Source organism: Numenius arquata, chromosome 23 (genome assembly GCF_964106895.1).
Source record: "Numenius arquata chromosome 23, bNumArq3.hap1.1, whole genome shotgun sequence".
In the NCBI taxonomy this organism is placed as follows: domain Eukaryota; kingdom Metazoa; phylum Chordata; class Aves; order Charadriiformes; family Scolopacidae; genus Numenius; species Numenius arquata.
The window spans coordinates 3804188-3831605 of NC_133598.1; the positions used below are offsets into that span (position 1 = coordinate 3804188).

At 51.8% G+C, this 27418-nt stretch overlaps 1 protein-coding gene across 1 annotated transcript; it reads left to right on the forward strand.

Annotated features, from left to right (window-relative positions):
- Positions 1-92: 92 nt before the first annotated feature.
- On the forward strand, positions 93-27418 carry CRHR1 (corticotropin releasing hormone receptor 1). The gene is made up of 13 exons (XM_074162771.1): positions 93-134; positions 8420-8504; positions 17541-17660; positions 18913-18998; positions 20101-20207; positions 20595-20715; positions 20985-21138; positions 21645-21705; positions 22604-22676; positions 23778-23863; positions 25659-25794; positions 25995-26036; positions 27278-27418. Exons 1-13 carry the CDS (start codon positions 93-95, stop codon positions 27416-27418), a joined length of 1254 nt encoding a protein of 417 aa, XP_074018872.1.

Consider the following 27418-nt stretch of genomic DNA (forward strand, 5'->3'; position numbering starts at 1 on the left):
AGGATTTTATCCGCGACGGCAGAAGGAGCCCAGCAGGAGCAGGGACCGCTGCCAGCCATGCCCCGGAGAGCTGGGCGCAGTGGGAGTTAAGGATGGTGCCCAGCCTACGTCCTGCCCTCCTCCTCCTCCTGCAGGTAAGATGCTTCTAAGTCCTTTTCTGCCTCCCTCCCCATCACCCCTGTGCCGCTTGCTTTCTCCGCAATGACTTTTCCATTTCTTTGAAGGAAGGGAAAAGTAAAGGGAGAAACCGCTACACAAAGGGCCCTCAGGAGAATTCCTCCAGTTCAGGGATGGGGGCTTGGCAAAAGCTCATAATGCCCAAAAACTAACGGGGAGGGGGCTGGAGTCTGTGAAGGTGTCTTTAAAGGGGGGGACTTGCAGCCAGGTCCTTCTGAGCACAGCCCAGCTCTCCCAGCAGCTCCCCGCCTCACACCTCCCAGTGAAACCAGCTGCCACCAGTTCCCCTTAGGCTGCTGGGAGGGAGCAGCCACTCTGGGGATGCGATGGATGGTGACAACACAAATGCAATGCCTAATTGTAACACACACACCCCAAATTGATTTTCTAAAGAAACCTCTCCTTCCCCCCACACACCCGCAAAGCAGAAGACTTTCCTCTCTAAATTGCTTGCTCTGGAACTGTAGCCGCTGCTAATTTTGCAGCTCTGCACAAAATGCAAATGCTTTGTCAGAAGCAATATTCCTCCTCCCCGAGGGCTCATCGAGAAAGGAAATGTTCCCAGCCCAAAGCATGTTTAAATCGCAAACCCTGGGGAAACGAGGAAACGAAAAGGTTTCCAGTGAAATCCTGAACGCTATTTGAACAAACCTAGGTAGGCAGTTAAACAAAATGATCGGGTCTTTGATTAAATCAAACCCCTGTGTCAAAGAGGGTTAAAAGAAAAAAAAATTTGTCTAGCTCTCTGCAAAATGCTGTCTCAGTGGCCCAGTTGTGACTGCAGAGTTAAGCCGGCAGAAAAAGCAGAGGGTCAGCCCTCCCCGTTAGCACCATTGCGGTTTGTACCCCGCGGGCTGGTTTCTCACCGGGCATCGCCAGCAGTAAGAGCAGGGAAGAGTATTTAACGGCACCTTTGGGACAGGAAAGTTCTCACCTAAGGGATGAGAAGAGCTGATATGCGCCAGGTAACCTCCTTGCCAAGTTGGTGTTGCTTTTAAAAGCTCCCCTTCTGAGCAGCTGCTTTCTCCTATAACTGCACACCCCTAATCCTGTTTTATAAGAGCTCTTCTGCAGTTATATTCCCCTGTTCAGGTTTTGTTCCAGTGTAAGAAACGAAGGCGAGACACGGCAGGACCTCTTCCCCCCCAGCCCAGGTCCTCCCTGGACAATATGTGGGGACACCCTTGGCAAAGCCACAGAGCTGGCGCAATAGGGGCAGGGGCTGAGATGGGGACAGCCAAGTGAGCATGATAGCTCCCAATAGCTACTGTGTGAGCAAAAAGTGATCAGAAAAAAAGCCCAACAGCTCCCATCCTCTGCTAAACCTCCTCAGGCTCGGGGGTTTCCCTAGCCAACCCTACGTGTCCCTCAAGGGTGGTCTCCTTGTAAGGATGGAGGGCCAAATGCTCAAAACCCTTCCAGTTTGAGAGCAAAACCACTCCCATGCTGGGGCTGGAATCAGGAAGGGGTCACAAAAACCAGCCCAAGCAAAGAGAAATTTCTCCCAGCCAGCTCCAAAAAAAGAAACACCCAATCTGCAAAATGCCCCTTTGCAATCAAACTATCTAATTTTTCTTATAAATATATGCATTTAAAAATCAGACTGTTGTCCAGCACAATCCCAACACTCTCCTGGAGACAGGTAGGCTGAAAGACAATGAAACTCCAGCCTCAAGTGAGTATGTCCCTGCAGCTGGGAGTGCCCACAGCAGCGTCCAGCACAGACCTGCCTCTGTCTGCCTCCAACAAAGACCTCAGCAGGGGCGAATCTCCCCTGCTCGGGCAGGTTTTGCAGCCTGCAGGTCCCTGGGTTGGCACAGTTAAGGTGTTCCCCATGCATCTGGCCAGCAGCTCCAGTTCAGTATCCACCTTGCCTTGCTGGGTAGACATCCCTCAGGGTGGTCGGATGGACAGATCAGCAGCCAAACTTGCTGCAAAACATTCTCTGGCACCCTGCAAGGTATTTAAACAAACTAAACAAGTGGTTGAAAAGAAACAGTTCACCTGCAGCTTTGTCAGGAACTGATGACATTTCTGGGGCTGATAAAACTGTTTGCAAATGCATTTTATGAAAAAAACAGGGTTTGATGCTGGGGGTGGGGTGGTTTCCTCTTGCCCTCAATCGGCTCCAGCAGCAATAAGCCCAAAAACCAGCCCCTTACCCCTTCGCTGCTCAAACCCTTGTGTAAGACATGGAGCTGCAGTAGCAGGACACACTGACCCTGGGGATCTCTTCCAGTCCTCGCTTTCCTTAAAAGCCGGAGTTGATTCAGTGCGTATGAAATCATCCCTGTGGTTTCGCATCTCTAGTGAAGAAGTGAATGGAAATGGCACAGCCTGTTCCCAGAATAGCTGCTCTATCGCCATAGGATGAATATATAGAAATACGATGAGAATAGCCTACACAGCCGGCTCAGCCCTGCCCTGAAGTACAGCTCTGCTCACCAGAAATCCTGCACGGGGCTGGCCCAGAAGTTTGTTGTGAGCGACAAGCTCAAGCTGAGGTCCCAGTCTGCAGCATTTAGAGAGGTTGTGTCCATGGTTTTTTCTCGGAGAACAGTATTCGGACCCAAAGGAAAGCACAAATAATTAGCATGGGGTTCCCTCAACGAACCGAGCCCAGGAGCCGTTGTCCAATGCTTGAGAGCTGTCACTCACGAGCGGGTGGCTTTTTCTGAAGATGGCATAACATTCCCAGAGGCCCATCTGTTGTTTTTCTTTTTTTCCCTCACCATATTTTGAGCTAATAGAAGAGACCCTCCTCTGCAGTGTCCTGCTTTATCAATGAGTCACCCACCCAGAAGCAATCGCCTCCGTTCAGACGGCAGAGGGCAAAGGGTGATGGTCTTTTGCAGATCATAGTCCCTTTTCCACTCTGAAATCCTGTACTATTCGCCCTGGAAAGGCAATGGCAGATGCAGCTTTGGTGCGGCCAAGCTTTCCCTAGCTATGAATGCAGATAAACTGGAGGAAAATTAAAGGTGAATTAAATAGCAGATGTTCAACCCAGGGTATGACCCTAAAAAGGTGGTGGGTGAAGGAAGGGGCTTGAGGCAACCAAGATGTGGAGCTTGGGAGGCAGCTGGGGAAAACAAATCTCCAACCCCAAAATGAAAATATTTGTGAATACAGACGGGTCCCCGTATGTACAATCTGCAGGAGAGTTTAATACAACCACTTTGGTAAAACAGCCCTTCCCTGTGCTTGTGTCCATTGCTCCAACTCTTCTTCAGCAGCCTTTGCTCTGGCAAATCCAGATGCCATAGGAGCCCCTTTGATTCATACAGTGTCTCTTCCCCCAGCATGTTTGTGCCTTTAGCTTCCAATATCCGAATGCCATTATTCTTTTTTTTCCACCTATCCCCAGAAACCCATGCCCCTTCTGATAGATAAGTCAGAATTATTCATGGCAAGTGAGAGAGACCAGAGCTTAATCCAGAAAAACCTTTAATTGCTCATAAATCAGGTTTTACAGGGCATTCACTTAGCCCTGATTGATATTCTTTTGTTAGGATCTGCATCCAGCACGCTCATAGAGCGACTCCAAACAGAATAAATACTCACACCAAAGCCTCTGTCAGCACACAACAGGGGTTGGCCCTCTAATATGGCTAAATTCATAAATTTGCAGATTTTAATGCCAGATGGAGGTGTTCTCGCTGCCTGCTCTTCCCCCCTGAGTAACATCAGCCACAGAAAATCCCCCCGTGGTTCTTGCTTTGAGCCTCGTTCCGCTGCTTGCGCTTTGCCTTGATGTCTTGATGAGAGCAGGGCTTCTGATGTGGCTTTGCATGAAAGCAAGTGGAGGAGCACCGGGGGGGGGGGGTTGTTAGTCAAACGGGGGTCTCAGAGAAACCTTGAGCTCAGGGTTAAGGTAGGGGGTAGAGAAGAGAGTCCATCACCGGCCAGATGCTCCCTGAGGGTTTCATTCGTGGCTTGGGCTGGGGGTAGGAGTTATCCAGGTGAAAGCCCTTGAGGTGGAGCTGGTGAGAGGATCACCAGCTGCAGAAGACGGTGCCTGGAAGTCAGAGGAGACAAGGGCAAAGGGATCCACCCAGCCGGGTGAAAGCAGGGGAGAGGGAGGGCTGGGCAGCAGGGGCTGGAGGCTCCCTGGCCACCTCCAAGCCCAGTTGAAGGGGTAGCTCTTTCGGTCAGGCTCTTCAGAGCCACCTCCAGCCTAGGGCTGCGGTGTTGGCAAGATGTGCTGCTCTGTGCCCTCCCTTCCCGCACCACGGATGTTGCTCTGCCATCCGAGGTTGGCATTCAACTCTTTTAACGTTCACTGTATTTAACACCCAGAGTCTGGCACCTTTTTCTGCAGGCTCAGGGCCAAGAGCAGGCTCAATCCCAGCCTGATGCCCCAGGGAAACCCCAGTGAAGGTCCAGGACAGAGACTGTGCTCAGCCCTTCCCCACTCCGTGTGTCCCAGGAGGTTTTTCTTCTTGCACATGGAGTGTCTCAGGAGGCAGCAAGCCCAGCCAAGCCGGTGAGCAGAAGTGATGGGTGAGAAAGGTCCCTACAGCAAGGATGACTCCAGGGTGGCTGGTGTTGACCCCCCTCCCAGGGAGGCCTCGGTGGCCATCACCATCCATTTCTCCCCCTGACCTCTCCAGCTCTGTGCAAAGCCACTGGCTCGCACTGCTTCGTCCCGCTAATCGCTCCACTCTCCAATTACAGCCCTCTCGGCAGTGGAAAACCCAGGCCCCATCTTAGATTGCTAATTAGGCTACAAGCCATCTATCTCACTGCTCAGAGCTGTCAGCCCTTCCTGCCACGCAGATCCAATCTTGTTTGAGGCAATAAGATATCAAGGGGGGACAAGCCTGTCTCTGGGTAGTATGGTGCAGGGGGGTGATGTTTGACTCGGATGTGAATATATTAATTAATATCTGTGGATTGCTTTGGAGAGGGAAAACACTGCAGGGGGACATTAATTCCTAATTGTTATTAATTGAATTTTGCTGCTAGGTCAGTGGCAGGTCACAGAGACTGACGCTCTGTGTGTGTGTGTGTGATTTTGCTGCTCACACCCACATCAGCAGCGAGACCCCCCAGCCTCCTCATGCCTGGGAGCTGACACTGTCCCAGCCCAGGGGATCTGCCACCCCATGTCCCTCATGGGCACAGAGAATGGCTCCGAAAAACCCAGTGGTATCGTAGCAGGACACAGCTGGTGTGTGGTCCGGCAAGGAACGACAAGCCCCATGTGGTGCAGCACAGCCTGAGTAAGTGGTACTCTGTGCCTCAGTTTCCCTGCTGGAACTTGGAGGGTAGTGGGACACTGATTACAGCTGGTATGTGGGATGCAGCAGACACTGGAACAGCCTCAGGTTTTGGTGTTCGGGCCATGCAGTGAGGACTGAAGGGGCTGGTTGGTCCTGCTGCAGGAAACGTGGGGGTGAAAGGCAGAAATGAGCTCCTCCACGAGGTCCGAGGGCAACCCAGTCCCACCAGCATCTGCAGCGGTGTCTCCCTGTGTGCAAACCGAAGATGTTAGCAGAGCCTGGAAGGGAGCTGGGTGAATGCTGAGGCAATGGCAGTGGAGCCACTGGGGCTCCTGAAGGAGGAGAAGCTGCTGCCAGTGTGGGGCCTCATGGGGCCTGTGCAGCTCCCAGCAGAATCATCATCCCCATGGGACCAACTCCCCAGGCTGACCAGGACCTCTGTGCAAAGCACCTGCTTCTAGAAAAGCAGATTGCTTTTCTTTCCCCATGCAGCTGAATGCTCAGCTGAAGCTCTCCGGGATTTTGGCAGTCTGAGAGAGGTCATGGAGGTGTCCTTCACTGCAGAGCGTGATTTTCCATAACCTAATCAAAGCAGGGCCAGGAGGGCAGAGGGACACGGCTCCTCTCTGGCCCGGGCACGACCCACCACCGTTTCGGGGTTGTTGAGGCATGCTTGGCTCCAGCCCAGCCAGGCTGGGACCTGCTGGGTGCCATGTGGCATCTTACGGCAGCGATGCTCTGGCAGGCAAAGCTCTTCAAGGACAGAGCTTTGACCTGTTCTCTCCGCAAAGCCTGGGGAGGGGTCCAAGTAACCTGCAAAGGGCAAAACAGATGAGAGCCCGACTGTCAGGGTACCAGATGAGGATGCTTTTGGCTTGTGCAAATCCACCTGCAGCTGCCACCTTCCCCAGCTTGTTCTCCTCGAGTCGGGGCTGATGGGAGTGGGGAAAAAACCTCTGCCTCTATCAAGAGCATTGGCCACATCGCAGTGAAACAAGGCTCAGAGCCTGGTAAAAGAGCTGTTAGGGTTTGTTGTGTTTGGGGGAACCTTTTTTCCTTTCTTTCTTCCTTTTGTAGCAGTTTCAGCTCGTTTACAAAGCCTGCAAAGAGCCAGGGACTGCACTCCATCCATGCCCCCCTCTAACTGTAGCTTGGTCCATGCTCAGTGCCAAGACCTCTCCCTGTGTCTGGAAGGAGAACGGGCACTGCCAGGCTGGAGCAGGCTGCTATTAGGAGAAGCTCATCCAATTAACACTTGAGAGCCCGTTCAGGTAGGCAAACCCTCCCAGCCCCTTTTGGGAGGAAGCCTTTTGTCCCAGCTACTCGTGCAAAGAACTACCAGGGTCCAGTGGGCACCAGCGCAGAGGGGAGCCGACCCCACTACACCTCTCTTTCCCCGTGTCTGGAGTTTGGGTGGTCTCAGCTTTCGGCAAAGAGACCCAGGAGGTGCCCGGCTCCTGCAGGACCAGCACAACAGGAGCTCCATGCAGCGCTCGTGCTTGGGGCAGGGTTCTGCTGCCGGATCCCCTGTGCCATCTGGAGCAGTCATAACAAGGAAGCTATTCTCAGCTCCATTTATATGTCTGCCTGACATCTCTCTTGCTGTCAAAACCAGCTTTCCAAGACAGTAAATAGTTGTTTGGAAAAGAGCAAGTGGGTGCTGAGCTTGTCTCCGTGTCTGAATAAATCCTGCTAATGCTTTGGTAAGGCATGGGGGATTGCTGAGTGTGCCAGCAAGAGCAGCCAGTTTATATGGCTGAAGCACAAGAGAAAGACCATCTTCTCCTTACCCAGAGCAGTTTTGAAGGTAAATGGCTCTCAGGAAGGGAGATCAGGCACCAGCGACCAGTCTGGCGGGAGGGGAAGGTGGAGGTTGTTCATTGTATTGGCTCAGCACAGGACGGGTTTCGAGCCCACCACTCTGGGAGCTGGGAGCTCATTCGCAAGTAGAGGAGGCTGCAACCTTCCTGCCTCCAGGCTTGGGTTTGAGCCCCCCAGGGGATCTGTACATGCTTGTATTTCGGTGCACAGCTCTGCTGTTCAATCAGTCAGCAGCGAGCTTTCCTCCAAGGGGACCGGGGGATCAGCCCGTGTCACCATGTCACCCGTCTCTGAGCCAGAGGAGAAAGCGGGCAGCTGCTCTGGTAGAAATCTATGTTTTGCGAAACAGCAGGTCCCCTCCTTCCCCCATCTGCCTCCCTGGTGAGCACTGGGTCTCACAGCACTGTCCCTCTACCATCCTCCACTTGCAATTGCCTTTCTCCGTTGTAGTTTCCCCAAACTCCTGCAAAGGCACAATAATTCAGTAGTAGCTTTTTCCAAAATAGCTCCCCGTGCAGACAGAGTCGATGGTTTTCACTAGCAGCAGAGCTGCAGAGCCGGCCAGGAGCTGCTCCAGAGAAGGGAAGGGATAGATCCTGGTCAAAGCTTCCCAATGCAATGGGAATGGCAGTGTTTGCAGACAAGCCCTTCTCCTGAAAAAAGGCTTGAGCCAGACCCAGTTGACTGTGGATCAGATCTCCTTAAGGATGTGTATTAACATCTTCCCACTGACAGCTTACAAGGCTGTGATTTTAATAAGGTATTGAAAATCCGAGCGTGGTGTCAGGCTCATCATGTTTCCCCTGTCTGCTCTCAGGATGCAAAGATGCTAAAACTAAAAGTGTTGATTAAATTGCTAAATAGCAGAAGCTCCGTGGCCTGGCAGGGGCTGGGCAGGGTTGCAGTAGGGTTTGCTGAGGGGGATATTTGGGGCAGCAGAGGATCGGTGGGTGGGAAACAGCAGAGAGCATCAGTCTCACAGACCCACGCTGGACAAGCCCAGCTCCTCTGGGCTGGGAAACCCATCCCGCAAATGGGTACGAGTCCATCGTGCAGCTTTGGGGGTGACATCCACCAAGACATGGACAAGCTCAGATCTGAGCCACCTGCTGCCATGTCCAAGGAGGGATCGGGGGCTGGGGAAGCGGTGTATTGCACATATAACCCTGCCTGTGATCTGCTCTCTCCCCGCGCAGGCGTTTCTCCTCTGGGACAGCCCAGTCGCAGCCTCCATCCAAGAGCAGTACTGCGAGAGCCTGCCGCCTGTCACCAACCACACGGGTGAGTGTCCTGCATCCCCAGCACACCCTCGCCATCCCCAGGGGACCCTGGTGGCAGGAATGGCTGGAAGAGGGGGTAAAGAGATGTCTCCGGGCTGATCTGCAGCTGGCCGGCTCCTTTTTGGGGGGAGGTGGGATGTGCTGAGGCTGCGTTACAGCCCCATGCTGGCTGCTGCAGCAGCCTCTTTGGAGGGTGACAGTTGAGGCAGGTAGAAGATGCAGAGCTCAGGAGAGCTAAAAATAGGGAAAATAAATGTCTGTTGGGCTGGGCTCAGGGGGGAGGTGGGCAAAGAGACATCTGCCCGACCACTGCTCCCACGCTGCCCTTTCTCTGCCATACCCAGGGACACCAGGGCCTTTATCCCCTGTGTCCACCCCTCTCTGCCATCCCCCTGCCCAGGGGTGATGACTGGAAGTCGTGACTTTCTGCAGGGACTATGTGACCAGTGCAGTGTGGCCACACTGTGCTCGGGGCTCGGCTGCCCTCCATCCCCCAGCACTCCAAAGTGCACCATTGAGCACTTTGGGAGGCCACCAGACACGAGGAGCCTCTAGGGAAATGTCTGTGGCCGGGGCTGGCTCATTTGAGCTGGATGAGACCAACAGGGTCATAGGCATCTCACTTCTGCTTAACATCCGTACATGGGTTTGCATCCAACCGGGTCAGGCCCACGATGTGTTTGTGCCAAAACTGGCTTTTAGCCTATATTCAAGACGTGACTTGGATGTCACCTCGGCAGTGACAGGTCTGGTTCAGTGACAGGTTTTGAGGGAGGAAAGGTGGCTGAGGGAGAGGAGAGGAGCTCACAGGGACAAGGAGAAAAGTCCTCCCCAGCTCAGGGATGCTGCAGAGTTCGTTTTCCTGTGATTGAGTGAAGACCAGGGCAGGCACCGAGCAATTGCCCGGCTTGCCCCAGTCCCTGCTGCTCGGAGCAGCTCTCTCCATCAGGGTGACGGATGGCTGCGGAAGCCCAGCGCTGACAGATGGCTCCCATTAACAGCAGCATTAAAAACTCCTTCTTAAAAAATTACAACTTGGCACCAGCTGATTCAGTGCCTGGCCGATTGGCGGAGCCCAGGGCACACAGCCCTGCAAGGAGCATCCCCAGGGCACCCTCAGGCCAGGAGGTGGAGGCAGAAAGCCGAGGGAAAGCAAGGCTGCCAGTAGCAATGGAATTGCCCGTGTGTCTGTCCTGGGCATGGGGCAGACAAGAAACCTGGTCATCACTCATGTGCTTTGCTCCCTGAAGGTTTCATCACTCTGCTCAACAAGGTGCTTGTCCTTGGCCATGTTAGGCTGTGATAAATGGCATTTATCTTCTTCTTCCCTGGTGCAACATGTGTCCAGCTCCATGGGCACTGACCCATAGAAGCGCTGGCCAAGCACCACAGGGACTTTCTGTCATGCCCAGACCAGGCAGTGACATGACCTAGGGTCCCAGAGCCTCCTTGTGCCCAGCTCATGGCCTTTGCCACCCACTGCTGAAACCCTCTGATCCCAAGGGAGAGGGCAGAGAGGGGGGACAATTTCTGCCGTGGCTTTCCTGATGGATGTGCCCTGCAATCACCACCTCAAGTAGTGGGTGCTGCTTTCTGCAAGGATCAGGTTTTGCTCTGTAGGGATTTATTAGCATGAGTCCAAGCAGTATTTAGTGTACCTCAGTGCCCTTCACCCTGGACAGGGGAGCACAACATGTCAGGCTTCAGCTTTGCAAAATCACCAGCGCCTCCAGGCACCCGACCTGTCATCCCGGAGTAACTAATTAATTTGGGATGGGGCTGGCACATGTGAGAGCCGCTTCCAGCTCCGGGAGGCGACTTGGAACAAGAGGTAGAGATGAAACTAATTGTCTTCTGTCTGCTGCTTGGCAAGTGGAGCTCAGTGCCGGCCCTCATCCTTGGGGTCCATTTTAACCCTGCCTGATTCAGGCAGCAATTCCTAGGGAGGGATATTTACAAAACTGCAAACTTTGTTTCGAGGCTATTTAACATGGAGAGTCGTTAGGATGATGCTAATGAGAATTGCAGTGAGGCCGTGAGACTTAATTTGTTAATGCCTGCATAACCCTTGGGAAATGGCACATGACGACAACATGAGCCCAGCGGTCCCCCGGCGCCTGGCTCAGCAGGGCATCGGCTGGATGCGTGGCGGGGTCCTGCCTTGTGCCCGTGTGCAGCATCCCTCCTCTGAAATGCAGCCCAGCATGGGTTCTCCTCCTCTCTCAGGTCACCAGTCCCTTCATTATTATTATCTCACACTTTTTAATGAGGATGCCTGCTGGACAGTGACATCACCAGGGTGCCAGCACTCTCCGAGGCACATGCACTGAGCTGGACGGGTCTCTGCTCACAGAATTGCGGTGGAGAGAGACCTGGGGTGATGCTCACCAGGCTCATGGGGTGCAGGCGTTGCAAGCAAACCCTCATCCCAGGAAGTGGAGCAGCTGAGCCCTGCAGAGCTCTCTTGTCCTGGCCTGTTATCAGCATTGATATACCTATCTTCCTCTAGGCATGTTGTCCCCAACACAGAGCAATGTCCCTTGGCATTCAGGCTCCCTGCACAGGTGTGATGGTCCAACCTGGTATTTTAGGAATGCATCAGAAATACCTCTCAGTGAACCCCTGATTCTGGCTGGTGCTGGGACACACGGGCATCTACACGCAGTTGGCCACTCCATTAGAAAGGCTGCTTTCCTCAGCAGCAGTGAATATTTTCTCCTCCAGGCAGAGAATGTATTTTCTCCACCACTTGAGGTCAACATGGTGCATTGGGAAAGTTCAGTCAGCTGCACGCCCAGATGTCTGGAAGCCAAGAAATTCCCAGATTAAGCTTGCAAAGGAATGCAGCGAGGATCAGCATCCCATGTCCAGGGTGGGTAGGTGCCTGTCCCAAGGGCTCCCAACCTACAGATTGCCTCAGACTCCAAATTTCTTGGACTGATGATTTCAGCTCCCCGGGATCTGTGCACAGCTGCTCCTCTCCTTGCCCTGCCACGAAGCCCATCAGGGAGGGACAAGGTCATTTCACCCATCAGGGCAAAGCATCCCCCAACAGATGCAGGACCACGTCCCATTGGGACACTTCCCTGGGGAAGGAAGGGGGAATCTGAGCAGATGGGAAAGCCTCTTCCTAATTAATAGATGAGGCTTTTCCAAAGCAGCCCAGCAGAAAGCACTCGAGCGGAGCGAGCTCGGAGCGCTCCTGGGGTTGTTTCGCCGTTCGTAACATTCAAGCTTGGATCAGCCCAAGGAGTTGGCACCCAATTGCTAATAGCCCGGGCTGGTCCTGGCTGCACGACTCACTCCTTTAAGCTATTAAACTGTTATCACAATAAATTCTTATCCTCAGTCCTGTGTGTGTGCTCAGGAGAGAGAAGGGTGCACAGCTGATTCCTTCCCAGGAAAGAATTTTTCCTGCCGTGTAAGTTCACCTAAAGCAAAGGGAAATGACACCAAAGCTAGGCAGAACTGAATAGAAATGTTTTTTAAAAAAAAATAAAAACAAAACCTGGAGGTTTTTTCAAGGAGGAGAAAGGAGCGTAGCTTTGCATTTCAATAAAGAAAATCAAGTTGGTCCAGATATAGCAAAAGCCTCTGGCTGAGAAGCACAGGGGAGCAGGGAGCGATGAGAGCATTTCCTTCGCAGGCACTTTATCAGACAGGTTTGGAAACATGTTTCACAGCGGGTGACACTTTGACCAAGAGACTTTCCACCCGCTCCAGCTCAGCTCCCCGAACCGCTGACGCTGCTCCAGCAGTCCCTTCTCCTGCCGCTGCTGTTTCATTCACCCACTGACTCCCTGGGGGAGAGACTCGAATTTAAATTCATAAAGGTCAAATTAACAACATCAGCGCTTCTTTTCCCTTCAGCCTTGCTGGCATCTCTCCCACCAAGGCAGAAATACTAATAAAGGAGCTGAGCAGGGGCTAAAGAGGCAGCGATGAGTCCTGGCAGGGAGTTGGTGCCGAGGGAGAGCAGTGATACTGGGGCAGGTTTGGGAACCGTAAAATTTGAGCTCATCTATACGGAAAAATCACAATGTTTTAATGTGTTTAAGTGTATACTTGTATCGGTAAGCCATTCTGCTCCATCATCTAGGAAACAGGGATGTCAATAGAAGCTTGCTTATATTTATAGATTTCATTGTAGTGGAGGAGGGAAGAAGGTGATGAGATTTTCTGGCAGGAAACAGTGTCCTGGCACATCTCAGCATGAGCGGCAGCTACAGCAGTTAAACTGCACTTTGGACTGGACGCAGTAAAATCATTGCCAGCCACTCTGTTCCGTTGTAGCCAAACTAGAAGTCTTCGCTAGAAAAACTCTGCCAGCGAGGGATTATGCTTTTTTGCTGACCCACCAGCAAAGCCCGGGTGATACCAGGGAATAAACCACTTGCTGCTACTGTTGGTAATAACAGAATTCCAAGCATTCTACGGGTCGTATCAGGAGAACAAGATATGCCCCAAACCCAGCCCACTACATTATGCATTCAATAAATATATATGGTGTACATGGATCAGTCATAACTGACAACATTGAGCAGATGCATCAAATATCAATGGCAGAAGTTACTTTTGATGCCTCCTATTTATTCTTCTCCAGAATAGCAGCAAAGACCCCAGGGGACAGTCAGTGATGGTGAATAGCAACAAGCCGAAAATTCATCACAAAGGCTCTTTGCTATCATAACACTTAATTAGCCTGTGTAATTATTTTACATTGAGGATCATGGAACTTGAATGCTTGGGAGTATTGCTGGGGATTTTTTAAGGACTGGACTCTTACAAAGATAAATAGAAATATCCAAGGCCACTGAAAGCAGTGCTGGAGGTGGGCTGTGAGCAAGGATCTAAGTATTTTGAGACAACCACAGTTACTCCCAGCCATATTGAGTATCTAACCCTGACTCAGAGGGAAGGCAAGCAGCTCCACCACCCCAATTTCAACCCCGTGTTAACATAAGCTGTCCCCCAAATGCCATTTCCCTTAATGCCTTAAGGTGTTACTCAAGCATTTGGCACCTGAGTGGCTCCACAGCTGGGATCGAACCACCCCTCCTTGGCACATCAGCATCTTGAAATAAGAGCATCCTCTAAAAGACTCCCCCAAAGGGGGAGGCAATAAGGTGTGACTTGGCTCATTCTGCTCCACCAGTGTGGTGGAGCTGCTCAGGAGGGACGAAAAACCTTTTGCACACTGGCTACAGTGAGTATATTTTGATTAGATCAATTTTGATTTTGATTATATTGATGAAGCCCTGATTACCAAATGCAAATGCTGGAGCAGGGACACCCTCAAGGAGCCAGGGGCTTCAGCCTGCTCAGGAGGTGGCAGCAGCAATGCAGTCACCAAGGACATTAGGGATGGACAGAGATAATCGTGGTTAAGTAAGAGCTCAGGACTGGTAGAGATACGAGCTAACACCTTTCAGCTGTTACTCAGCCTCCTGAGACACCTCAGATAAAGAACCCCATCACTCCCACCCACAGGAATGAGCCTGTGATTCAGATTTCCATCATCTCTCCTGGCCCCTTTGCGTTGCGCAAGGGGAGAGAGGCTTGGCCCTTCCAGCAGCCACAATGTCTCTGGGGACATAGCAGCAAACTGGGATGCTGCTCCGGTGCAAAGCTTTGCCTGGTGTGAGATGAGAAAGTGTTTACTGACACGGTTATATCAGCACAACCTTTGCTTTATTCCTCTTCATACCATCCTAGCAATGGTTTGATGGTATGATAACACTTCAGACCTCCTGGCATCAGCTCAAGAGCACCGTGGCCACACATCTGGTGGTGCTGGCCCAGGATAAACATGCTCCATCCTCTTTAAATTTGCTCAAAATCTTTGGCAGATTAGCTGGGACCGGAGAGCTTTTCCCTGCCGGGCTTCACACGGCTGCCTGCCTTTAGCTTGGAGCCATCTCAGGGGCCTCGGCAAGTGGTGGAAGGAGGCTGGAGAAAGATGTTTTATATAAACAGGAGGGCTATTGCTACAGTTATCCTGAGACAGTTATTGTGATACAGTTGTCTCAGTGTAAGTCCCTGGACGGCCACTTTTTTTCTTCAGAAGAAAGGAAATGCTTTATATTGCTTCAAAGTAGCACAACCCAAAGGAAATAGGGTGAGAAGGGATTTGAGTGACTTCTCCCATGCCACATTCTCCGTCTCAAAGCAGGACCAACTCCTTCCTACCCCAAATGCCATGTTTCTGTGCGGGAGGGAGCCAAATCGGGGGGGGGGACTGGGTGCAGGTAGGAAATTCATTGACCTTTCTTGCTGTAAAGCTGCAAAGACCATAGCTGTGCCTGTGCACCCAATGCTGCTGAGAAAGCCGGAGCAGACGTCTGCAGAACCTGGGAGAATAAGCCCCCTGCAAATACGGATGGGCTGCAAAGCAGATATGAAAGCATTTAGCACTGATACATATAATTTCCATGCTAAACAGTGCTCTAAACACTGGGAGCCGTGTGCCGCTGGGGAGCAGCTGGAGCAGACGGCCGTGCTGGGCAAACGGGATGTGGAAGCCCTCACGGCACTCTTTGCCTTCGCTGTTTTACTTAACCCTTCCCCAGCAGGAGATTGTTTTTTTATTTCCCTATGCGCTGGAGATAACAGAAAGAGCAGCTTTTCTTCATCAAGCATTTTGTAGCCTGAGCCTGGGAAAAATATTACAGGCACCCGCTAGATTAAAAACTGGTGGGTCAGACTTCAAAATGCTGCCTACAGTGGTGATGGGGGGAAGTCTTCTGTGCACAGGGTAAAGTCCCAGGAGCCTCCTACAGCCTGGCTGAGCCTGACCTCTGCTCACCTGACTGCACCCCCCAAGCCCGAATGTCACCCCAGAACCCCGACCCACAGGATGAGGAGGGGGCTGAGCTCCTGGTGATGCTGCTCCAGCTTCACCCCACATCCCTGTTGTGGTGGGACTGCAAGACCCATTTACTTGGTTCGTCATCTGGTGGGCCATAATGCTTTAATGAGAGTGCCAATTAACATTAAACCGAGTGCCTTGGAGAAATGCGGAGATATTAAATCCAGACTTGAGCAGAGGTATAACAGAACAATGCCACCTTTGTCTGACCACATCATTTCCATGTATCTGTCTTGGGTTTGGTTGTTAATGGTATTGCTGTGGTTTCGTTATCCTGATGGAGAGTACTGATCCTGCCACTCTCTGGCTCTGCTGACTTTTAATTACCGAGTCTTCCTGCTTGTCCTCCCTGAGCAGTCTGCATCTGTGCCCCAGCACAGCCCCTGGGATGCAGGAGGAAAACCGAGGCATGAGGGGATGGGGAGAAAATGGAGTTTGTGCTCAGCCCCACCGTCCACAAGGAGGGTTTTCAATGACTGCATGAGCTGCTCTGGGCATTAGCGCTGTGCAAGCCCCATTTTCCCACGCTGGGTTATTCCAAACGGAGCTTTTCCTATTCCAGATATCCATGCAGCTTCTCACCTGGGTGGATTCCCAGGTGGCTGACAGGGAGAGCACTTGCAATTTAACTTTGTCCTTAGTTGAAGCAATTACCAGTTGTTCTTTCTCTACCTGGATGAATATTACCATAAAATTTTAAAGAGGGACTTCATTTTCTGTGACCCTCTATTTCTCTGTCAAATTTGGGTCAAAACAACTAAGGAGCTCAATGAATGCAAATGGATGCAGATAAGCACAGACACAAACACTAGACGTGATTAAATGCACTTTGTTTCCTAAGAAATAGTGTCTTAAAACAGTTAACTTAAAGTGAAGGTTGCCGCAGCAACCATACACATTAGCAAAGCTAAAAGCAAAGGTCATTGTTAAAATTAATTTCTCACTACAATCTATGGAAGGCAGAAGGTAACGCTCACCACGCTCTGATGCTTCCCCAGCTCACACGCTTGGAAGTTGTTTTCCTTTACAAAGATGCCTGAAGAAAACCCTCCTTTTCTTTGCACTGAAAATTTGCTCTGAGAACCTCCCAAGAAACCAAGGAGCCAATTCTTCCAATAATCAGTGAAAAAAAATATTCCCCCTTGAAAACTTTCATCATATTAATAACACAGTATTTTCCTTTTTTTGTTCAGTCGCTCTTTAGACAGATCTATCCACAGGAAATCTCGGGAAAGGCATTCAAATAACAACCATTGAGTCTGGGTGGAGTGGAAACGCTGTGTTCTCACACCCAGAGAGCTGTGAATTGGGGTGTTTTGTCTTAGGAAATGGCAATGTCTGTCTCTGCGCTGGCAGCACAAACATCTCCGGTACCCAGGAGAGGTTTGCACTGAACTCTGCCCCTTCCAGGGTCTGCTGCCTGTCAAGGATTGTATTATACGGATATTACAGCCGTTGTGCTTCCTACCTCACTTTGAGATGTAGCTATGACATATTTAGCTACAGTACATGTTGTTCTAAATATATACAAATTATACATAAAAAAGCCTGCAATCTGGCCTACCTAATGCCTACGTTAGCACACTTGTGTAGCTGGAAAAAGCACACAAATCCTGTTTGAAGTCTGAAATAGCAGCAACAGACTTAGAGCTTTCTTCCCGGGAAAGGCTGGAAGAGACCAATGGGAATGGCTGGGAAGGAGATCTTGCAGCCAGGAGGTGTGAGGATTGGAGGGGCCCTGAGGAATGTCCCACCAGCACCAGGCTGGAGTAAACACTGGGAAAGGGAAGAATCTGGCTTATTGCTGGCTGTTGCGGGGCTGGACGCCAAGGTCATGGTTGAAGAAAGGAGCAGGGCTGGAAGACCAGAGCCAAGGAACCCCAAGCTGACTTTGGAAGCTGAGTCAAAAGACAAGGTTTGTGCCAGAACTGAGCTTAACCCAGGTGCTCAGACAGGACCAGGATGATAACTCATGGCCAGGATGGACCAACCAGTCCTTGGGGAGTCTTGGCATAAGACCCCCTTTTGTGTCTGCCATGAGGCTCTTCTGGAGCTTGCTGCGACCCATTAGCCCCTCTTCTATGGGCAAACCTTGAACCTTCAACAGCCTAGAGGTGGCCCACGGTGGCCCACAAACCTCCACTAGCTCTGTACCCTTCTTCCCCACAGGTCCCCAGTGCAATGCCTCAGTAGACCTGATCGGCACTTGTTGGCCCCGGAGCGCAGTGGGACAGCTGGTTGCTCGGCCCTGCCCTGAATATTTCTACGGTGTGCGGTACAACACCACAAGTAAGACGAGCAGCACTGGTGGGGATGTGGTGGAGAGGGATGGGGGAGTTCAGAGAGCCATGAGCATCAGGGGCTGCAGGGGCATGAGTGACAATACATCTGTGGGTACAGAACTCATTGGGGGGCTCTGTGGGATCCATCAACCAAAAAAAGAAAAAAAGCCTTCATATCCCAAATTTTGGGAGAGTGGTTTCACAGCAGCAGCTTTATAAGCAGGTCTTCCTGGACTTGCCCTCGTGAAGGGGGAGAAGGCCGATGTCCCCATCCTGGGGACAGGGGAACAAGAGTGAGCCTCCCTTGCTGTTGGACGTGGCACAGAGTTCTGCAACCCCCAGCTGACCAAGGACTGGGGGACCTTGTGACTCATCCCATCCCACCACAGGTGACTGCGTTGTCACTGCCAATGATGTGCTGGGAACAAGGGGTGAAGCAAAGGCACTTGAAAAGTGCCTGAAGCCAATCCTAGCACCCAGTTGAGTTTCTGACCACCCAAGTGCTGGTTTTGATGAAAGAAACATCTTGCTTCCCACAGAAAACATCAGTTTTTTCTGTCCCACACATTTTTGCAGCAGTGGAAGACGGAGTGCATACGGCTCCTGCTTTGTGGTGCCTCTCATGCCATTGCAGGAGTCTCTTTGCATTAATCCATATTTGTGCCTGCCTAAAAGCCGTCCCCATCCCTGTCCCATCCCATTGCCCTGATGAGGCTCACCATCTCTCCCGTTAATAGCAGAAGCCCAGCATTGCCCCGGTGCTGGCATCGCCCCAGTGCTGATGCTAATCGGAGGCTGCTTCGAGGCTGTCATGGCCAGTCCTTCCCAATTAGCCTTGCCACTCGCTGTGTCCTTGCTGGGAGGCAAAGCAAGCTCCTCGTGCAGGGAAAGAAGAGAAAACTTCATGCTACCGTTGAAGCAGCACTCACAGGACGGTCACTTGAGCAAATGGTGCAGACGAGGAGAAAAGGAGAGTCAAACTTGTGCTGCTCCTACTGCATCTCGGTAGTGGGAGACACTGGGGTCCCCCAGTGCTGAGGGGCAGAGCTGCTGCAGACCCAAAGCCCTTGAGCGGGTCTGAAATGTTCCAAGCATTTTGGTTCTGCAATCACAACCAAGGCAACACCTGAGCTGGCTTCAAAGCAAAAGACGCCACTGGCTCAATGCCATCACCCCTGCATTAGTGACGATCAGCAGGTCACATCTTTGTGCCCATCCCCACGCACCTTTAACCCTTCAGTGTGCACCTTCTCTTTCAGACAATGGCTACAGGGAATGCCTCGCTAATGGGAGCTGGGCAGCGCGGGTCAACTATTCCCAGTGCCAGGAGATCCTCAGTGAAGAGGTAGGACCTCAACAGCCCCTCAGCCAGGCTCTTGGCAGGAGGGTGGGGGGACAGACATTGGGGTTCTGAAGGGCAATAGCATCCAGGTCAGGAATGGCCCAAGGGAGCTGTGGGCTGGGCATACAGCAGCATCCCAGATATAGGGTCGCATGCAGCATACATGACCCCTTTCTTTATTTGCATTTTCATTCCCTGCCAAAAATAAAGCTACACCTGTTTCCTTCCCTGTTAAAAGTCCAAGCAGATTTGCAGTGTGAGGTCTCCTGGCCCTGGGGCCACTGGGTGCAGATCAGCATGCCCTCCAGCCCCATCACCCTCCTCCAGCTCTCTCCTGACGCAAGCACTCAATGTACACCCCATCCCTCCCTTGGCAAAGAAATAAAGGAGATATTTAGGAAGCTGGAAGGGATAAAAAAAAAAAAAAAAAAGGAGACCAAGAATTACAAGCCCCTGAGTAGGTCAAGCCACCCCTCAGAGCAAAGGAGAAGAGATACGGGCTGTTCATTTGCAGTTGATAACCACCTCTGGTATTTAAGATGCTGACATCTCTTGCCAGGAATGGTTTTCTCACTCAGTTAATTGCTAATTCACAGGTTGGATGAGTGCCTAACAGCAGGAGCAATCAATTAATTTAATTATCACTCACATCTTCCCTAGATCCCCTGCTCCCTCTGCCCAAATTCATCCCAGCCTTTCAGCTGCCCTCAGGGCAATGGGGAATGAACTGAGACATCAGATGTCACATAGCCAGCGAGCTTGGCTGAATTACAGCAGAATTTCCTCAGAGGAGGGGCTGGGGATGTCCCAGGGTTCAGCAGCAGTGATGTTGGGGCAGCAACTGTGAGCTGACCTGGCATGGGTAGGATATGAAATGCCCAAGCCCTTTGCAGGGCCAGATTGGTATCTCTCCTATCCATGTTAACCCTATCCAACCAGCTGTGTCCGCTTGCAGCCCCATCTCTACTCTACTGCACCAGGTGGGCTCCAGTTGCTTTCTGAAAAAGGGCCCAAAATTTGCAGTGCAACTCTTGGAGATGACATGGTGGGTTTGTGGTGGTACCCGGGGCTGCTACTGACCCCCTGCCCCTCTCCCCCCCACCAGAAGAAGAGCAAGCTGCACTACCACATCGCTGTCATCATCAACTACCTGGGGCACTGTGTCTCGCTGGGGGCCCTCCTCGTGGCTTTCGTCCTCTTCATGCGCCTGCGGTGAGTGACCCAACCTGCTGGGGGGACCAGCCCAGAGAGGTCACTCCACGGACCTCAGGCTGGGGACAATCCCAGCCCCTGTGTTTTGCCATATCCTTCCCCATGGCATTGCTCTCCAGTTTAGAGGGATCATGCCCATCTCAGGGTTATTTTCCTCCTGCTGCTTTTTTAAAGCACTCAGTTATGGAGGCAGAGGGTCCTTCTTGATGTCTTCCACCTCCTGACCTTGGTCCTGTGCACCTCATCCAGGACATGGCCCCAGCAGCTCACCCTCGGGGTCCCAACAAAGACGTTCAGCTCCACAAACAGCCCTATCCCCCAGCCCACATGTGGCCAGTCCCCAGACACCCACCATGCTCTGATGGCCCCTTGTCTCCCCATCTCCAGGAGCATCCGGTGCCTGAGGAACATCATCCACTGGAACCTGATCACAGCCTTCATCCTGCGCAACGCCACGTGGTTTGTGGTGCAGCTCACGATGAACCCAGAGGTGCACGAGAGCAACGTGGTAGGTACAGCTCTGCCAAATGGTTGGCCTGAGCCTGGCCCTGAATGGCTGGGGTGTGTGGGGAGCTTGAGGATCCTAAAGATGAGGCCACAAAAGCAGGTTGAGAGGCCAAATAGGGCTACCTGGTGGTTGGAGGACAACCCGAGCTTATGAGAAACATGGGTTCAATTGCACTGCTGGGGTCTGTGTTGCTCTGTGCAGCAGTTTTTCCACTGTAACACAGAGCTCTCCTCTTCACCCTCCACGTCTCTTCCTAACCCCTTGGGCAGGTCTGGTGCCGCTTGGTCACTGCCGCCTACAATTATTTCCACGTCACCAACTTTTTCTGGATGTTCGGCGAGGGCTGCTACCTGCACACAGCCATCGTGCTCACCTACTCCACGGACAAGCTCCGCAAGTGGATGTTCATCTGCATCGGCTGGTGTAAGCACCAGGATTTGCCCTTCACGTACTGGGTACCCGGGGTTTTAGTGATGGGTGATGTCCACCCCCATCAGGGGTAATGGTTTTAAACTGAAAGAGGGGACATTTAGGCTAGATACTAGGAAGAAATTTTTGGCTGTGAGGGTGGTGAGGCACTGGAACTGGTTGCCCAGAGAAGCTGTGGCTGCCCCATCCCTGGAAGGGTTCAAGGCCAGGTTGAATGGGGTTTTGAGCAACCTGGTCTGGTGGGAGGTGTCCCTGCCCAGGGCAGGGGGTGGCGCTGGGTGATCTTTAAGGTCTCTTCTAACCATTCTATGATTCTATCCTCTCCTCCAGCTCTTCTTGCACCCAAATAGCTGCAAAAAGGCTTCCAGGAGCAGGAGGATGGGTGTTGCATGCCTGCATCAGCTCACCCAGTGGTTCACCCTGTGGGAGAAAATCCCTGTTACAGCATAATTTGGTGGCGACGTTGCACCCCTGAGACCCATTTGTGTTTTCATCTGCAGGTATCCCCTTTCCCATCATCGTCGCCTGGGCCATCGGGAAGCTGTACTACGACAATGAGAAGTGAGCCTCATTGCTCTCATTCTCCATTCTCCTTCCTATCCCAGTTACCCAGAGATTGGGCTGTGGCAGGCATGGATCCTGCCAGGAAGGGCTGACACGAGGCAGGGTACATGGAAAGGGTGGGAGGAAAAAAAGATAATATTATTCTATTCCTTCTTTTATCTCACCTTTAGACTTTCTGCCACACGAGCCCTGCCTGCAGCTGCCTGCTGCTGCATTTTTCCCTTCAAAGGGCAAATGAGATTTTTTAAGGTGGAAAAGGCAAGATTAAGCCAGAGCTCCTACAATGTGTTTGCTAAATGGAGCTGGGATTTAATCTACCAGCAGAGATATAAACTACCACCACCTGAGCCATTTTCACAGAGACTTGCTAATGGAGGACTTAACAGGCACCTGAGAGTTCATCATGCGGACTCAGAAGTTAAAAGGAACCTGTTTAGATGAATGGCAGCTCATCTTGTTTTTCAGGGCTAGTTTTGGCCCCTGACTTCAGCAGCCCTGTGCTACACACACAGACACGGCACTCATTTAACAAAAACCCAACAGGGTGCTCCCAGGACACGGATACACCTGCGTGAGCTCCCACAGGGTCTGCTGGGGACAGAGCCAACCCAGACCTGGGTGCACATAAGGTTGTCCCTGCTCGTCTTACAATAACCAGTTCCCACACCCATACGGGGCCCATAAACATCCCCATGAGTCCCCATGCGCCTCCATATACCGGGTTTCCGGAGAAGCTATTCCATAGTAGCTACAACAGTTTAAGCTCTAGTGCTTTCACCCTATGGACAGTGACTTACAGAGACCGTGCAAGGGCAGGAGTAAATCCAGGTCACTCACACTGCAGGCTTGTCCCCAACACCAGATGTCTCCGACGCCGCTTGTCCTTGCCTTGCAGGTGCTGGTTTGGGAAGCGAGCGGGAGTTTACACCGACTACATTTACCAAGGTCCCATGATCCTGGTGCTGCTGGTAAGAGCAAAGCGACCTTGCTTGCTAAAAGTCCTTCCCATCTGCACGTGGAATAAGGAGCAGGGTCTCATCCCCTCCTGCAGCATCGCTGTGCTGCCCCACAGCAGCGACGCCACTTGCCCTGCAAGTCCAGCTCCCTGTACCCAAACTGCACCTTCAGCAAATTTGGGGAACCAACCCACAATGAGAAATAACGTGCAGGGATCCTGCTGGCTTGGGATGGGCTAGAAAGGGAGCATGGAGACCTCACTCCAATAGGGATGCTCCCATCAGCACCCCCATATGCATCAGTAATTCCTTCCATCCCTGCCCTGGCACTATTTGGGTGCAGGCGGGTGCTTTGTTGAGCATTCGCAGCAGATTGGGGACCTCAACGCCATTGCCTGATCCACATCACTTTGCTCCTGGCCCTTGGCCGAGCAGCAATGCTTGAACCAGGAGTCACAAAAAGCATAATTTGCTGGGGCTTTGCCCTTTTGGGAAGGGACAAAGAGGGGCAGAGGTGGCAAGTCACAAGCAGTACCAGGGTCCAGACTGTTTGTGGAGGGGGAAAGCCATGGAAAAGGTTCCACAGCTTTTCCTCCCTCCTTGCTCAAGAGAGTACTAATCGCTGGCACCAACTGGCCTCACTGTATAATTGAGCCTGCTTCTCATTTCCCAGCCCATCAGGTAGCCAGGCCACTTCTAATTTGTGTCAATTGTGCTCAGCCCCTGTTGCTGCCTTCCCACGTCTTCGTTAGCAGGTTAGCATCTGGGAGAGCGGCCAAGCAGCTCTTTGCTGTGATGGCAGCCACTCTCCCAAAATCCCTTCGGCCACCTTATATTCCTCCTCCCACTTTTTCACCTTCAGCCCTTTCTCTAACACTTGCCCTTCCTCTCCAATCTGCTGATGTGCCCTGCTGCCCCACTCCTTTGAACAAACTCCTAAATCTTATTGCTAAATTGCTTTAAAAGCAATAAACGTTCGAGTGCGTGGAAGGCAGTAGATCGTGTTCAAAAGGAAACATTCCCTTTTCCCCTGGCACGGCCCATTGCCTCTGCTAAGGAAACGGGAGGCAACGTTGGCAGAGCAGACACTAACCAAGTGCCTTCTCCTTTCAGATCAACTTCATCTTTCTGTTCAACATCGTCCGAATCCTCATGACGAAGCTCCGAGCTTCAACCACATCGGAGACAATCCAGTACAGGTAAGAGCATAAAAGAAGCAGAAAGCAGACCTAGAAACTGTGTTATCTTGATTAGGAGGGGTAGGAACAGCCCCAAGTATCAAGGGGATGGGAGCGTGGAGAGACATCTAAGAGCACCTCAAATGCTTTTTGGATGCCCATGGCCATTGCATCTTGGGTTATTCAAAAATCCTAGCCAGGGAGAGCTTTGTGATGGAGACCATGGATGGGTGGATCAGCCTCTGAAGGAAGCCACTGGGAGCTGAGTCTCTTTGCAAAGGCCTTTGCTGGTGGGACCAGATCAGCTCTTGGGGCTCGGAGATGCAAATCCTGGCACGGAGGTGAGAATTAAATCACTGCTTGGCAGCAAAGCAAAGGCCAAGGAAGAGGTAATGAATCAATGTCACACAAAACACCTCCTCCAAAGCCGTAAGGAGAAGGCAGCACTCTTGGCAGCACAAGGCAGGAAGATTTAACCCTTCCCTGCTGGGGAATATTTTGCAAACAACTTGAGAGGTGCACGGTCAGAGCAGCTCTCCAAAGTACCCAGAACAGGAGAAGACACCTTGGTCTTCATCAGTGCTTCTCTCTGGATCATTTTCTGGGCAGGAATCAAGAAATCTCACTGTGCACTGGGTCAAGAGAAGCAGGTTTGGGGTGGAGGGTGGCTTTTCCAGCTGAGAATGGAAAAATTCGGATGTGATCACTGGGAAATGCCAGCTTTTCCCATCATGGAGTATTGAGCTGGGATGAACGATTCAGCTTGGGGTGAGCAAAGATAAAGGTTATCGAAATAGGCTGGTTGGTCTCAGTCAGCAATTTTGAGAGACTTTTTGTTTTGCAGTATTTGGCTAATTTTAGCAGGGAAGGTTTTTCACCTTTGGGCAGAAGAATGTTTTCATTTCCCAGAAACATTTTGTGGGACAGGAAAGCTTGGAGAGTTTGCTGGGTTATAAACAGTGCAGTCCTGCTTAAACCAGGTGAGGGACAGCCCTGGAAGGTTCCTGCTCACCTTAGATGATGGCTTTTGGTAAAAAGCTGATGGATCCCCTGCTACCACGGCTGCTCCCCTGGGGAAGCCATACTGGTGCATGTGCTGTCCCACCGTTTGCCAGCCTGAGGATGCTTGTGTCCTCGGTTATTTCCAGCTCCTCCAATGCCATCTGCCAGTTTGTGTCGGTGGCTGTGGCTCCGCTCCAGGTCAGCAATGCAGCACAGGTCCCAGGCCCCATCCCTGCCCTGCCCAGACCTGCCAGGGATGACTTTTCCTGTTTTCAGCAAATGTTGGAATCTGTCCATTAACAGGATTTTTAAGCAAAAAGTGTTGACTTGGCATTGTTCTTGTCCCCTAATCCAAATGAATGAGACGCCAAGCCCCCATCCTTCCTCTCGTATCAGCACTATTACTTTTCACAAACTGCACTTGTAATCTCATCAAGAAAAGATATTAAATTAATTAGCTGAGATGAGTTTTTTCATAAGCCCATGTTGAAGGGTGTGAATTATTTTATCCCTCTTAATTCCTTTTTAATCGAGCCCTAGATCAGCCAAGCAATCATTTCACGCCAGCTCAAGGTCAGGCCTCCACTATCCACTGCCCTTTTCTGGATGGAGAAACCACAGAAGGTACACAGCACTCAAAACAGCCCCATCCCTCAGAGATCGCATTGGAAATCATCCCAGCTCTTCTCCATCTTCCACTGGTCACTGGTTTATCCAGACCCAGACAGACCAGTCTGGTGCTGGGAGTGGGATGGGCAGAGTCCCCATGTCCAGAGCTGCACTGCAGCAGCTCAGATCCATGTCTTCTTCCCAGGAAAGCAGTCAAGGCCACACTGGTGCTGCTGCCCTTGCTGGGAATCACCTACATGCTGTTCTTTGTCAACCCGGGGGAGGATGAGATCTCCAGGATTGTCTTCATCTACTTTAACTCCTTTCTGGAGTCCTTCCAGGTATGGTCCTCAGCACTAGCTTCCATCACAGTCGCCCTACCAAGATATGTGGAGGAGCCCATCTTGTGGCTGATGCCTCAACTTGCTCCAGCCCTCCCAAAAACAGACCTCCCCAACCCCCTGAGCTGCTCCAAAGCTCCTGAGCCTGGGGGTGGCTGCTGACCATAGCTCCGTGGTGACTGCTGCTTGTCTCCTTCCAGGGCTTCTTCGTCTCCGTCTTCTACTGCTTCCTGAACAGCGAGGTGAGCATCAAGGGGTTAGGGCGGGGAGGGTCTACACCCTTCCTTGCCAACAGACACAAGCTTAGCCCAAGGCTCTGCCCCTGCACAGAGCTCAGAGGGTGCTGGCACACAATGCCCCAGCTGAAGGTGTTTGCTCTATCAGTCAGTGCATTACTTCCAGCTCCAGACACAGGTTGTGCCTGGATGGGAATGGCTGTGGTCGGTCTCCTCCTTTGGAGGAGGAAAATACATCCCTGGAAGGGAAATACATCCAGAAATACATCTGGAAATACATCCAGATGCTCTTGGGATGCACTTGTGCCATTTGGTGCAGCAGCAGGGCCCTGGGTCCCCCTCTCCCTGGGAAATCCTTCCCCAGGGAGATCCCCGTACACCCAGCACATGGACAGGGGCACCTCCAAGGCTCTGACCCAAAACACACACAGCAGAAAGCAAAGGAGGTGAGAGTAGAGGCCAATCCGGGGGCTGATCATTGGGGCAGCTCTTTCCTCTGCCTCCTCGCAAATGCTCTTGCTCCTTTGCTGGCTCAGGAGAGTTTGCCCCAGACAAGCTTGCTTCATTATGATAAATAATTGATGCAGGAGGAAAAGGGACTGGACCAGGGCTAGCTGGTGAATCAGAAACCTCTCACACCATGCAATTCATGGTCCTTCATCTCTCGATCCCAGCTGGGCTGGCTGGAGATTCCGGTGTTCACCCAACTGCGCTGTCTCAGCCTCCTGCGTCCAGTGCCCACCTCCCAGGGCCATCCCACCTTGCAGTCAATGAAAAGGCATTTCTTCACTGTTCATCTGCCACACAAATGTAGGGTGGAATTAATGTCAAAGAGATGCCACTAGCATGAACCAGACAAGCTATAAAACCTCCATGACTTCTCTCGCTCCCCTCCCAGCCCCTTGCAGCATCCAATGCAGAGTGTGAGATAATAGGTCTCCTGCAGAGTCCCTGCTCAGATTTATTTCACCTTCTTGTTTCCATTTTGTGCTCAGAGGCACCATCAGTCAGGTTTATCTCCTTTTACAACTCCAAGGGCTGCATTTCACCAGTATTACATCAAACAAGGCTAGGTGCCCTGGGAGATGATAGGGGTTCCCAGGACCCTCACTGTCCCTGGGGAACTGAGCAGGGTTTTGGCAGCATTTTTGGTTGAAAGACTGAGGATGAGGATGGTTGGTGCCTCTGAACAACTTCAGAGAGCTGTGTGGTGACTAAATGTCCCCTCCTCTGTCTCATGCCCCCAGGTCCGATCAGCCGTACGGAAGCGGTGGCACCGATGGCAGGACAAGCACTCCATCCGCGCCCGCGTGGCTCGGGCCATGTCTATCCCCACCTCCCCAACCCGTGTCAGCTTCCACAGCATCAAGCAGTCCACAGCCGTCTGA